The 13,832-nt window shown below is 40.8% G+C and overlaps 1 protein-coding gene across 1 annotated transcript; it reads left to right on the forward strand.

Annotated features, from left to right (window-relative positions):
• The first annotated feature begins 2,391 nt into the window (after nt 1–2,391).
• Nucleotides 2,392–5,850, forward strand: LOC131895720 (protocadherin beta-15-like). The gene has a single exon (XM_059246212.1). It carries the CDS (start codon nt 2,392–2,394, stop codon nt 4,777–4,779), a length of 2,388 nt encoding a protein of 795 aa, XP_059102195.1. The 3' UTR covers nt 4,780–5,850.
• Nucleotides 5,851–13,832: the final 7,982 nt, after the last annotated feature.

The following is a 13,832-nucleotide window of genomic DNA, read 5'->3' on the forward strand; positions in this document are numbered from 1 at the left end:
CAATTTGTTGACTTTTTAGATGGTTCTGGATGAATATTCATTCTTTCTAAACATTCTTGTTTCCCACTGTTTTATCTTCATAAGGAATTTCTAATGTTTTGCCTTTATTTTCCTAATTCAGGAGATGGTAAGTTCCATGCATCTCATTACAGGTTAATCTCTTTTTAGAAAAATCACTTCTTGATGAAGACATAGAACTTTACTCATTCCTCAAAAGTCACGGTGTTTCTTCAACTTGTCAGATTCTCAACATAAATCATTATTGATTTGAAAATACTCACCTTCATTTTATTTGATTGTTGTACAGAAACATTTCCAAAAGATTTGAAATGTGATAGAGATGTCATGAATTGTCAGTGTACCTTCTGTATATTATGCTTTCCTATCTAGAATAGAGTATCTGAAATGCATGATTTTGTTGTACAGCAGTATTAATTGGAAAGACAATTCTCTGAAGTGTCAAGGCTTTTATTATCTTCATATGAACATCCAGCATGTAATACATATGAATATTGTTAAATTATTTTTAGATTATCTCAAAATTTATAAAATGCCAGATCCCTCCTGTGACATCTGGCTAGCCCACCTCACATTTCCTGAAAATCTCTCTCTTCAGCATAGGTATAGGATCAAAGCTTGATTTGTTTCATACAACTTGGGTCCCTCTATGATTTCAGACAATTGGACGAAGTGATGGGAACTGCTATTCTAAGCTGAGCCAGTCTGATCCTGTTTACCTTTAAAATCACTTTAGAAACCAAATGTATTCTAGTCTTTCTCTTAGGAATATTACAACGAAGAGACGTCATCTCAAACCTCTGAGAGAGGAGAGGAAAGAGGTCCTGCGGAGGATGTTCTTGTTAGTAATCCCCAAGTCACCTTTCACTGTTGGGTGAGGCTGGGGACAGAGAATTAAGATGTGCTCATGTAATAGATTTTTCTAGTCCAGCTCAGTAGAGATTGGTTGGTTGGTTGGTTGGTTGGTTGGTTGGTTGGTTGGTTGGGTTTTTTAAAAAGCATACTTGGATATTCCTGCCTAGATTGGTGAATTATTCCTGTTAATTTTGTATTTTCATTGAGCTACTATAACACAAATCAAAAAGTTTGTAAACTATTACAGTAACATGGAAAGAACTGTGAATCTTTGGTCTAAATGGGTAATTTTGAAGATAGGAGTGGTGGTACTCTCAGGACGCTGAGGCAAGATCCTGAGGACAGGGTCGGGCCTCAAGACCCTCTTTTGTTAGGACAAGCCACAGTGTTTTTCCTTTAATGAAGAGATGGTTTAGACCCTCGGTTATTTCAAGTGACTACTGAAAGAGTACAGAGAGCTGCTACCTAGGAAAATGCTGTCTAGTTTATACAGCTTATCATAAAATGAGCTAGGATCCCAACAAAGCAAGAGGCATCTACAGTAGGAGGCAAGGGCACACAATTTTGTGTTTTATTCTATGATGACTTACGCAAGTGTTTACTGAGCATCTTCTCTGTCCCAAGGATTAGTTTAGATATTGTGGTGCAGCAGTGCAGTAAAACAGTGCTGAAGTACTTACAGGTTACACAAAGGAAATGACCAAATATATTCATCTGCTGCAGTACCTGTGAGGAAAAACACCAGAGAGAAAACGGAGTACAAGGAAATGGAGTGAAAGGTGCTTTTGTATGAGTTTTCTCATAGGCAAAAAGTTTTATAAAAAATGTAAGTTCCTGACCATATGTAGGAAGTGTATCATAAACTGGAACTAACGTGCAGATTGTTTTCCTTTATTAAACTCTACCAATGGGAACCACAATCCTGTTACCTGGGAGACATAAAGTTACCAAGAAGCCCCAAAAGTATTGACCCCCACTTTATGGTGAATTTTAAATTGCATAGCTATATGTTACTAATTGTACAAGATGACTGATCAATCAGTACTGTCTTCTTTCATTTCTGTTTCCCCTAGAGTGCCCCAACACTGACTGTGGGGCTTCTAATCGGTAGGCAGCTTGTCGAGGTTGTTTACTCCTGTATTTTTCAGAATCTGACGCATTAATAACAAGAATTCTTTTTGTTTAGTGAGGGACTGCATAATCAAAATAACGTTGTTCGGTGATTGAATTTATTTCCAAACTTCTGACAACCAAACATACTGTAAAAAGAATGGAACCTTGCAGCGATCGGCTGAGAAGCAAAAATCAACGCATGGTGGCGCTGCAGGCTAAGGCTTAGGGAAGGACGGACGCGGAAAAGGGAAAAAAATGCTGCTTCAGATCTCCGGCTGAAAAGACCTTAGGTGGAGCTCAACCCATTAATTTTACAGAGACTGCTCCTAACCTACACATCGGAACAGGCTATAAACTGATCGACCGCTGTCTGGGTGCCCTTGCATCCTGGATGCGGAAGCAAAGATGAAGATTGGAAGAGACAGCAGACAAAGGCAAGTTCTGTTGATCTTTATCTTACTGGGAGTGGCTGGGGCGGGCTGGGAGCCCCGCCGTTACTTTGTGTTGGAGGAAACACCAAGCCGCACGGTTTTGGCTGATCTAGTCAAGGACCTAGGGCTGGGAGTTGCAGAGCTAGCTGCTCGAGGAGCGCAGGTGGTCTCTGAGGATAACGAATCACGCTTGCAGCTTGATCTACAGACTGGGAAGCTAATATTAAATGAAAAACTGGACCGGGAGGAGCTGTGCGGCCCCACTGAACCCTGTGTCACTCGTTTCCAAGTGTTACTGAAAAACCCACTGGAAATATTTCGAGCTGAGCTACGAGTGGGAGACATAAATGATCATTCTCCCGAGTTTCCTGAAAGAGAAATGACCGTGAAAATCCTAGAGACTAGCTCTGTTGGTACTGTGTTTCTTCTCAAAAGCGCTCAGGATTTGGATGTGGGCAACAACAGCATTCAGAACTATAACCTTAGTACCAATTCTCATTTCCATGTTTCCATCCGAAACCGAGGTGATGGGAGGAAATATCCAGAGCTGGTGCTGGACAAAGGACTTGATCGTGAGGAGCAGGCAGAGTTCAGGTTAACTCTGACAGCGCTGGATGGTGGTTCTCCGCCCAGGACTGGCACCTCACAAATCCGGATTATTGTCTTGGATGTCAATGACAATGCCCCTGAGTTTGCGCAGGCTTTCTATCAGGTGCAAATTCTAGAGAACAGCCCGGTGGGTTCCCTAGTTGCTAAGGTCTCAGCCAAGGATTTAGACACTGGAACAAACGGAGAAGTATCGTACACTCTTTTTCATAGTTCTCAGGAGATGAGCAAAACTTTTGAGCTAAATGCTCTATCAGGAGAGATTCGACTAATTAAAACACTGGACTTTGAGACAACATCTTCATATGAAATAGACATAGAGGCATCTGATGGCGGGGGGCTTTCTGGAAAATGCTCAGTTTCTATTCAAGTGGTGGATGTCAATGATAATTACCCAGAACTAACTATTTCATCGCTGACCAGCCCCATACCAGAAAATTCACCGGAGACAGAAGTGGCTCTATTTCGGATTCGGGACCGAGACTCTGGGGAAAATGGAAGGACACTATGTTCTATCCAGGATGGTATCCCCTTTACACTGGAACCTTCCGTTGAGAACTTCTATAGACTGATGACAGAAGGAGGGCTGGACAGAGAGAGCAGAGCTGAGTACAACATCACCATCACAGTCACTGACACGGGCACACCCAGGCTCACAACTCAGCACACCATAACAGTTCAGGTGTCTGACGTCAATGACAACGCCCCCGCCTTTACCCAAACCTCCTACACCCTGTTTGTCCAGGAGAACAACAGCCCCGCCCTGCACATAGGCACCATCAGCGCCACAGACTCAGACTCAGGCTCCAATGCCCACATCACCTACTCTCTGCTGCCCACCCCCGACCCGCAGCTGGGCCTGGCCTCGCTCATCTCCATCAATGCTGACAATGGGCAGCTGTTCGCGCTCAGGGCGCTGGACTATGAGGCCCTGCAGACCTTCGAGTTCCACGTGGGCGCCACAGACCAAGGCTCTCCTGCACTCAGCAGCCAGGCGCTGGTGCGGGTGCTGGTGCTGGACGCCAACGACAATGCGCCCTTCGTGCTCTACCCGCTGCAGAACGCCTCTGCACCCTGCACAGAGCTGCTGCCCAGGGCGGCAGAGCCTGGATACCTGGTCACCAAGGTGGTGGCAGTGGACCGCGACTCTGGACAGAATGCCTGGCTGTCCTTCCAGCTGCTCAAGGCCACAGAGCCCGGGCTGTTCAGCGTGTGGGCTCACAATGGCGAGGTGCGCACCTCCAGGTTACTGACTGAGCGTGATGCTCCCAAGCACAGGCTGCTGCTGCTGGTCAAGGACAATGGAGATCCTCCAAGGTCTGCCAGTGTCACTCTGCATGTGCTGCTGGTGGATGGCTTCTCTCAGCCCTACCTGCCTCTGCCAGAGGTGGCGCGCGAACCTGCACAGGACAATGACGACTTGCTCACTCTGTACCTGGTCATTGCCTTGGCTTCTGTGTCTTCCATCTTCCTCTTGTCTGTGCTGCTGTTCGTGGGGGTGAGGCTGTGCAGGAGGGCCAGGGCGGCCTCTCTGGGTGGCTGTTCTGTGCCTGAGGGACACTTCCCTGGTCACCTGGTGGACGTCAGCCGCAACGGGACCCTGTCTCAGAGCTACCAGTATGAGGTGTGTCTGACTGGAGACTCTCAGAGTAATGAGTTCAGATTCCTAAAGCCCGTGTTTTCTAATATTCTAGACCAAAACTCTGGCAGGCAATCAGGAGATAATCCACCCTTCCCAAATATTTTAGGCGTGTGAAGGTTCACGTTTCACTGGCTGTATAATTCTCTTTTGATTTTGCATTTTATTTTCAAAGTTTGTAGTAAGTTTATCTGCATTTGTTTTTCCTTTTCTCTACGAGTTTAAGTAGTGTTGTTGTTTATAAGCTTGTTAACTGTGTAAGTATTTTTCAAGTTGTATTGTTATTGAGCATTTTACATCAGGACACTTCCTGTTCCTGATTGAATTGACAGTACTCTCTCCCAAAGACTGCGAATTTCTTCTAATGAACACAAAAATTCTAATTTTAAAAGTACATTTCCTGGCGTAGGAGAATAGATTAGTTTATAGAGTGCCTGTGCAGTTTGTTGGATGCCCTAGGTTGGATCACCCTGTAATCCTAGCATTTAAACATGGAAGCAGGCTATCAGGGATTCAAAGCCATCTACTACTTAGAGAATTCAAGCTAGGCCTGGGCTATATGATGAACAGGACATAGTAAGTCCCCCAAATAAAAATGCACTCCTGAATTGTGACACCACAGAAGAATATATGATTTCTTAAAATCACACTTCATTTTACAATTGGAAATCCTTAGGGTTTATTGGGGGGCATGACTAGGACTTCAATGGCCTTATTTGTGTTTTCTTTAGTAGCAGTTCATATTCATTAATGCTGAGTTTCTTCCAGATTCCCTGATTATGTTTTCTATTCTCTAACAGGAACTAACAAGGTAATTTCAAGCTTTTTTGGATGTTCACTGTAAATATGGTCTCATGAAAAAATATATCCATATCACCTGTTCTTTCTGGTCTAAGTTAACATAGAAAAGAATAAAAGCCTATCTTTAGCCAATGGGAGTACTTAGCATGTTGCTCCTGGACTGCCTGTGTTCAAGAACTTTCTGTAAAGCCAATAGACTCCAGGAACAATACTATATTTCTTGCTGTTATCACTTTTTATAGTGAGGAAATTTTGGTGTAAACCCCAAATTCTTGGCTCAGGTTAGCTTCTGGTAGTATAGCATGCTGATATCTGCTTGCTTTGGTTGATGACATTGCTCTGATTGATAAGGAATTTGGAAGAAAATGCGTTATAGAATTAATATTAGTTAGCCAGACAAATTTTAGTAATAGATACATTGATGTAGTATTGAATGATTTAGAGAAATTATTCAGAAAAAAAATGACCTCAAAGATATTCAATCCTGATCCCTAGAACCTATGACTATTACTTTACATTGTAAAGATAAAATACAAATAAAGTTGAAGTTGTTTATAAACTAAACGGAAAATATGGAGTATATCCTAAATCATTTGGATGGGTCTGATAGGAACAGTGAAAGGCTTTAAAAGCAAAGTTGAGTCTACCTTGAGATGAAGAACAGCCAGGCATTGTGGCACATGTGTTTAATCCCAGCATGTGGGAAGCAGAGTTTAAGGCCACCCTTGTCTAGTAAGTTCTAGGACAGCTAGAGCTAGAGAGTGAGACCCTGTCTTGAAAACACACACACACACACCAAAAAAAGAGAAAGATATGAAGAAGAAATTTCCTAAGGGCCAGCAGTGGTGGCACACACCTTTTAATCCCAGCACTTGCGGGGCAGAGACAGGCAGATCTCTGAGTTTGAGGCCAGCCTGGTTTACAGAGTGAGATTCAGGACAGCCAGGACTACACAGAAAAACCTTGTCTCAAAAAAGTATATAGTTGAAATTGCTGACACAGAATAGAACATATTCAGATTGCTTTGAACAGACTTGATAGAAACGTGATAGTAACAATTCTGTTGGTGAAAATGCAAAAGGAAGTGAGGAATGTGGTGCTTATAGAACATGTTGGCTTATAGAACTTATAAATCATTTAAAGCAAACTATGGGGAGAAGTATGGACATTAAAGTTACTATTAGAAAGAGCCCAGATAAAGAGAACATTATTGAAAATTAGAGGAAAATTAATACTTTTATTCTTTTTTATGCTTTTTCAAAACAGGGTTTCTCTGTGTAGCTTTGGAGCCTATCTCGGAACTCACTCTGTAGAGCAGGCTGGCCTCAAACTCACAGAGATCCACCACCATGCCCAGCTCCTACTTTTATTCTTATATAGTGGCAGAAAACTTAGCCTTAAACTTGTGACCTACATTAGATGAGGAAAATAATTGATGCATTTGGATGTTTGGCTAAGGAAATTTCCAGGAAAATTGCTGAAAGTACACCCTGATTTCTTCTCACTGTTTATAGTAAAATATGAGATGAATGACTGGAGGAAATTTTCATCCTAATTGCCTTGTAACATATGTTAAAATCAAGAGTTCACTGCCAGGGATGCCTGCATGCTGTGGAATAATCCTCTTGTACATTGTAAAGATTTATCACTCAAAATGGTTTAATAAAATGCTGATTGGCCAGGAAGTATGGGGGGGTGACCAAATTAAGAATGATGGGAAGAGGAAGGTGTAGTAAAGAGTCGATAGACAGATGCTGAAGGAGCAGGAGATGAATGTGTCATGCTAATAAAAGTACCACCATGTGGCAAAGCATAGATAGAAATATGAATTAATTTAAGTGTAAGAGTTAGCCAGTAATAAGCCTGAGATATTGGCTGAACATTTATAATTCATATTCAGCCTCTGCATCAGTTATTTAGGACTGGGTGGTTGGGACATGTTTACACATGCATTGGAGAGAAAAACTTACATACAACAGAGAAACCTTTCCCCTAATGCCTGGGAAATTTCAGAGCAGTTAATAATATAGAAGTCTCTTTGCAGGGACAAATACATTTTCTATTAATATGTTTTTAATGACTTTTCTCTCCCGTATCTAGACAGGTATAATGTGACTCTGATTGCTATGATCATATTTACCATACTGTCTGACTGACAGAACTTTCAGAAGTTGGTCTCATCTTTTCAATCTCCAGTATGACTGGTAATGGGTTAGAAAATAAAAAGTATTGTTTTCTCCAGACTATTGCCATTAACAGCCAGTCAGGAGTAGTTCCTGTCACTTGGAAGCACTGATGATAAATTTCAAAATAATAATGTTGATTTGAATACAAAATGGGAGAAAGAAGTACATTTAAATTTGGCGTTTCTCTTGATTTTTCTAAATATTATACTTGGGTTAATCCTAACAGTCTTCCTATAAGCTGAGATGTTTTGAAGTAGGCCCAGAAATTCAAACTTGTTAGGTCAGTTCATTCAAGTTTCCATGGTCTCACAAATTGTTTGGAATTGTCTCTTCCTCTTCTATATAATGAAGGTTAATATGAGGTGTTTGTGGTAGTTTGAATGAAAATTGTCTCCCATCAGCTCAGATATTTGAACACTTGGTCCCCAGTTGGTGGAGCTTGTTGGGGAGGCAGTGAGGGCCTGATGGAAAGCAACTCACTTGGTTGGGATTCAGGAGTTCATAGCATTACCCCACATCCAGTTTCCTCTATCCACTTGGTGTTTGTAGTTGAAGATGTGATCTGTCAGCTTTTTGCTCTGGATGCCTACTTCCATACATCCCCAACCATTATGCTCGCTCTCTCTCTCTCTCTCTCTCTCTAAAAGTAAGCAAAAATAAACTCTTTCTTCCTTCAGTCTCATTTGGTTATGGTACATTATCACAACATCAGAAGAGTAACTAATGAAGTTTTTATTATTTTTCTTTTATTTTATTAATTTGATATAATTTAGCATTAAAATAATCCATGGATATACAGAGGCAGAGGCAGAGGAGGCAGAGGTGCGGTCTTAATAAAGACCAGAAGCTGAGCTTTTATCCACTGAGGAGTTGGTGAGAACATGGAGATTAAGAGCTTGGAGCAGGGACGCCTTTAATCCCAGCACTCAGGGAAGGAGCTGTCTCAGTGGGATGAGACCAGAACAGACTGAAACATTCTGCCTGAAGTCAATCCAGGGCCCAGCTGCTGATCCTGAGAAACCCAACAACGTGGAGGTGTTGGTGAGATTGCCCTACTAAACAACATGCTCAGCTGAGATCCATTCAGGTGAGGTTTCAGAATCCTACAGTCTGCAGTCTGAGGAAACAAAATCAGCTGAGAAATTGACAAATGAGAAAAAGGTGACCTAAGAACACAAAAGAAGGCGCCGCCCAGCCACCAAACCAGATCACCAGAATCATAAGCCCACCCTATATTGACTGGGAACAGGTAAGCCCCCATCTCCGGACCAGGTCTCTAGCCCCTAGGCCCCAGCCATCAGAGTCCCAGGGACCAGACAGCTACCTTTCCCTGATCCCCCACCAAAACACAAACAAAATGAAAAAACCGACCCCTATGAACCCAACAACCACTGGAGCCATAAGCCCACCCTGCACCAATTGGGAACAACTGCTCCCTGAGACAGAACTCACTAACGTTGATTGGACTAAGGGGCTCCCGGGGAAACAGAACCCAACAGCATTGATTCAACCAAGAACTCCTAGTGGACCAAGACTAACAATTAGAACAAGAGAGGCACCTTCAGACACAGACACCACCTGCACTGAGCCGAGAAAGAGATGAGTAGACGCCAGTGCAAAAATACAGGCAACAACATAAAGACCTATATGACAACATCAGAACCTAGCGATTCTACACCTGCAAGACCTGAACATACCAAGGCAGAAGAAGCAGAAGAAATCAGTTCTAAAAATGACGTTAGGAAGATGATAGTGGCCCTTAAAGATGAAATGAAAAGCTCCCTTAAAGAGGAAATAAAAAATTCCCTTTAAAAAATGAAAGAAAAAATAATCCATGGGTAAACTGTTTTCCTTTGGGAAGGCTGCATTGCAATCTCAACTTTTTATCTCAAAATTTATGCAAGTTATGGAACATTTGAAAGACATTATTTATAATATTAATATATCTTTTACTGTATTTAGACTATACAATGATGCTCTCTTTTTTTTAGATATTGGTAATATGTATTTTCTCCCCTCTTCTTTCTTTTTTCCAGAGCTGAGGACTGAACCCAGGGCTTTGTGCTTGCTAGGCAAGTGCTCTACCAATGAGCTCAGTCCCCAATCTCCCCTCTTCTTATTATAAGCATTAATATGAGAGTATCAACTTCATTAATTTTTTAAAAACAAGCCAGCATTCCCTTTGATACATTGCCTATTGCTTTCTATTTTCTGTTTCATCCAATTCTACTATTAAATTATAATTTCTCATATCTCCTTTGGGTTTAGCTTTCTTTTTTTTTGCTAGCTTCCTTCTTTACTCTATGCATTACTTTTTAACTTAAATCAAGGCACATAAAGTATGAATATGTACATTTTTCTCTGTGTGGTACGTCACTATTTTAATACTCTCCAATTTTTTGGATTTGAGACTGTATTCTGTGTAACTGCAGTCCTTGAAAACAGATTGAATTATTTTGTTCAAAGAATCCAGTGTTCTGAAGTATATTGGTAAAATCCCCATGTCCATTTGGAAGAAATGTATAATCTGTAGTTGCTAGGAATGAAGATTTAAAAATATTAGCTAAAAGTTGTTTAATAACGTTTAAATATTATTTATGCATAATTTCCTATATATTTAATAGTTTAGTAGGAGAATGTGTTAATTTCTTCAAGTAGGCTAGTTTATTTATTTGTCTACCTCCCTTTTCAAGTCTAGAATTTTTCAAAACCTTATTCACTTTGAATCTATTATTTGATTCACACAGGCAGGGGTTTTTGTTGTTATTTGTTTTGTTTTAGTGTGATGAGTTGGCATTCATCATTGTGGAATGTACCTCTTTTAGTTTCTAGTCAACATTTGGCATCCCATAGTTATCTTTTTAGAGTTATGACCATTTCTTTACTAAGTTACACAAAAGTGGGAAGATAATGTGCTGTGGGATGTCTTTCTGTATGCTGTGAATGTGTGTTGCTCTGATTGGTTGATAAATAAAGCTGCAGTGGCCTATGGCAAGGCATCTTAGAGGCCGACAGGAAACCCAAGCAGATATACAGAGAGAAGAAAGGAGAGAGAGAGAGAGAGAGAGAGAGAGAGAGAGAGAGAGAGAGAGATGCCAGCTGCTGCTGAAGGAGCAACAAGATGCCAGCAGACCAGTAATGCCATGGCCACATGGCAACTCATAGGTTAGTAGAAATGGGTTAAGTTATAAAAGCTAGCTAGCAAGAAGCCTGACACAGGCCATACAGTTTATAAATAATATTAAGCCTCTGAGTGATTATTTTATAAGTGGCTGTGGGACCTCAGGGCCAGGCAGGACTGGAGAAACCTTCCAGCTACAATAATGAGCTAGGCTGCCAGGCTTGGTGAACATGTTCCCACCTTGGCTCAGCACTATCTGAGAGGAGGGGACCTGAGGGAGACTGAAGGGTCAACTAAGAGACGGGTGTGGCAGGATGGGAGACTTAGGTGCAGAGTGTGTGGTGGAGAGGCTGCTATAGGAGAACCAGGACAAGTGAGATTGTGGAGAGAGGCAGGAGGAGAGCAAAGAAGTGGATAGGGGCAAGTGGAGGCAGCTGCAGAGCTCTGATGGAGCAGGTCAGGAGGTGGAACAATGGCTGTTTCTGGAAACAAGTAATTGGCAAGCCAGGAAGGGGCCAGAGGGTGTCAGCTCTGGGACAGGTCAAGAGCAGATATCCAGGGGAAAGCAGCTGTACTCATCTGTTTTCTCCCTAACTCGAACCCCAAGGGGCACCCACCACTAGCCCATTAGCAGATGCTAATGCTAAAGCCCTGCTCTCCTACTTTGCTTCGCTGCTGCTATGCTAAAACACTGACCAATAAAAATTTGGGAAGGAAATAATTCACTCTAGCTCATGGGTCACAACCCAACATTGAGGGAAACTAGGTCAGGATCCTGGCTGCAAGAACAGAAACAGAGATCATAGAGGAAAACTTGCTTAATGTCAGGCTTCTCTTTTGCTTGCTCAGCTACTTTTCTTATACAAATCAAACCCACCAGCCTAAGGATGGCAACACCTCCTATATCATCAATCAATAAGGAAAATGTCTCACAGATGTGTGCACAGGTCAGTTCACTAGGGGCTATTCCTCAATATAAGTTCTGGGGGAGACTCAGGTTTGTGTCAAGATGACAAGCTATCTTCTGATGCTTGGGATCTGCTATCCTCAAGGCTCTTTAAAGCACAATACCTTTGTTATCCTCTTCTTCCTCATCATCATCTTCATCACCTTCTAATACCCTTCTACATATTCAGTAGTTTCTTTATCTTCCTCCCGAGATACAATCTCTGCCTAAAACCCCTTTCTCTCTTTCCAGTTTGCCTTCTACTCCATTTTCTTCTCCTCATTTAGGCCCTTGGCATTCAACATATACATTGTTTCAATGCTCTCCTCTAACTTTGCTCTGGGGCTGGAGCTGGACTAGGGCTGGTGGGGAAGTGGGTTCCTGGGGCTGAGATGGAGAGATCCTAGTCAGTGGATAGTTGCCATGGCCAGAACCCAACATGACAGTTTCTAGGTAAGGTGGTTTTCTTGAAGATGTGGCAGGGGGATAAGGGGTAAGACAGAAGTTAGTCCAGATCAGAGACCTGAGGGACTGAAGTCATATGAAGGGTAGACAGAAAAGCAATAGGGCAGCAGTTAGTGAGCCCAGTTTGCAGGTCCTAGGTCCTAGGCTTCTGACCTAGTGCCAACCACTCAATTTCATAGGTCTTATAATTTTAGTTTTGCATGATATCTCTTTTTCCATAATTTTAGGTTCAACCTGCATTTATACGTAATGTAAATATTCTGTAAACAACAGAGTTGGGGTTTTGCTTCTTTATCCAACACTGTTGGTTCTGTCATAGAATTGAAAAGGCCATTCCATTTATTTGTAATATACAATACTTCTATGGTTGTACCTATTATATTTTGTATTCAAACCATCTGTTTTCAGTCCTCTGTTTAAAATTTTCTGTTTCCTTTTGCTTAAGAATTTTTAGTATTTATTTAGATCTTCAGTTGTATTTAGTAGTAAAATTATTATGGATATTTTTCTCAAAAAATGATCAAAATAGTCATTTCTTATCACAATTTACCTTAAGCTGACATTAGACTAAATTCACATAACACACAAAACAGTTTTAAGTATTTGATCTTCATTTATTTTGCTATGGCATGAAAGATCAATACAAAACAGAGGAGCTATATTTGAGAATTCATATGGTAGAGAAACTCTGTGTTTATAATAAAATTGAAAAATTCTCAAAAAGACTTTTATATTTAGAATATAGAGTATATTTTAACTGGAAAGAAATGAAATGAAAGTAATGAAAAGAGCTAGGCCTTCGTCCAGTCTCCAAGACAAAATGTTCACTAGAGAACTCATACTGGCAAGAAATAATAGAAAATCAATGAACGTCAGAATGTATTTATTGACTTCTCAATTAAGACACATATGGGATAACACAGTCATAAACTCAATCAATATGATGTATACAGAGAACCTTTCAAATGTTCCTTGAACCTTGGGACTCATGTAGAGAACACATTGAAGACAAATACTATGAGGATACAAAATGTGGAAAGCATTAATTCTTCACCCACCACTGTACATGTAACCACAGTGGAGAAAAGTCTCATGAATATAAGAATAGTGAAAATTCCTTCCAACTTTTGATGCCAATTACGTTCTGAGTGTAAAAATTGGGGGAACCCCTCCATTTGTTAATTATCTGTTAGGGTGTAAGTGAGAACTCATATTGAATTTCTAATTCAATGTGAGACAGTCTTATTTCTTATATTCCTAATGTGCGTGTAAGAATTATCATTGAAGAGAAGACTTATGGATATGAATGTGAGAAAATTTTCACTTAATCTTCCTTGAAATTTATACAACAAGTGAGAAAAATGGAAGCATTCTACAATTACAAGAAATTTAGGTTCTGGTCTTCCATTCATAACTATGTGGGAACAAATATGAAGCAAGCCTCTATGATTTGAACAATGTGACAAATCTTCCAATTGTTCTTGATATTTTACTGTGCATTATATATATTATATATTTTGTGGATTCATTGGAGAGAAATCATATATAATGGTTAGTTTTAAAAGCCAATTTGACTAGATTAAGGAACATATAAAGAGCTGATAAAGCATTATTTCTGGGTGTGTCCATTTCTGAAAGAAATGAAGAATTT

The sequence above is a fragment of the Peromyscus eremicus genome, chromosome 19, assembly GCF_949786415.1.
Source record: "Peromyscus eremicus chromosome 19, PerEre_H2_v1, whole genome shotgun sequence".
Classification (NCBI taxonomy): Eukaryota; Metazoa; Chordata; class Mammalia; order Rodentia; family Cricetidae; genus Peromyscus; species Peromyscus eremicus.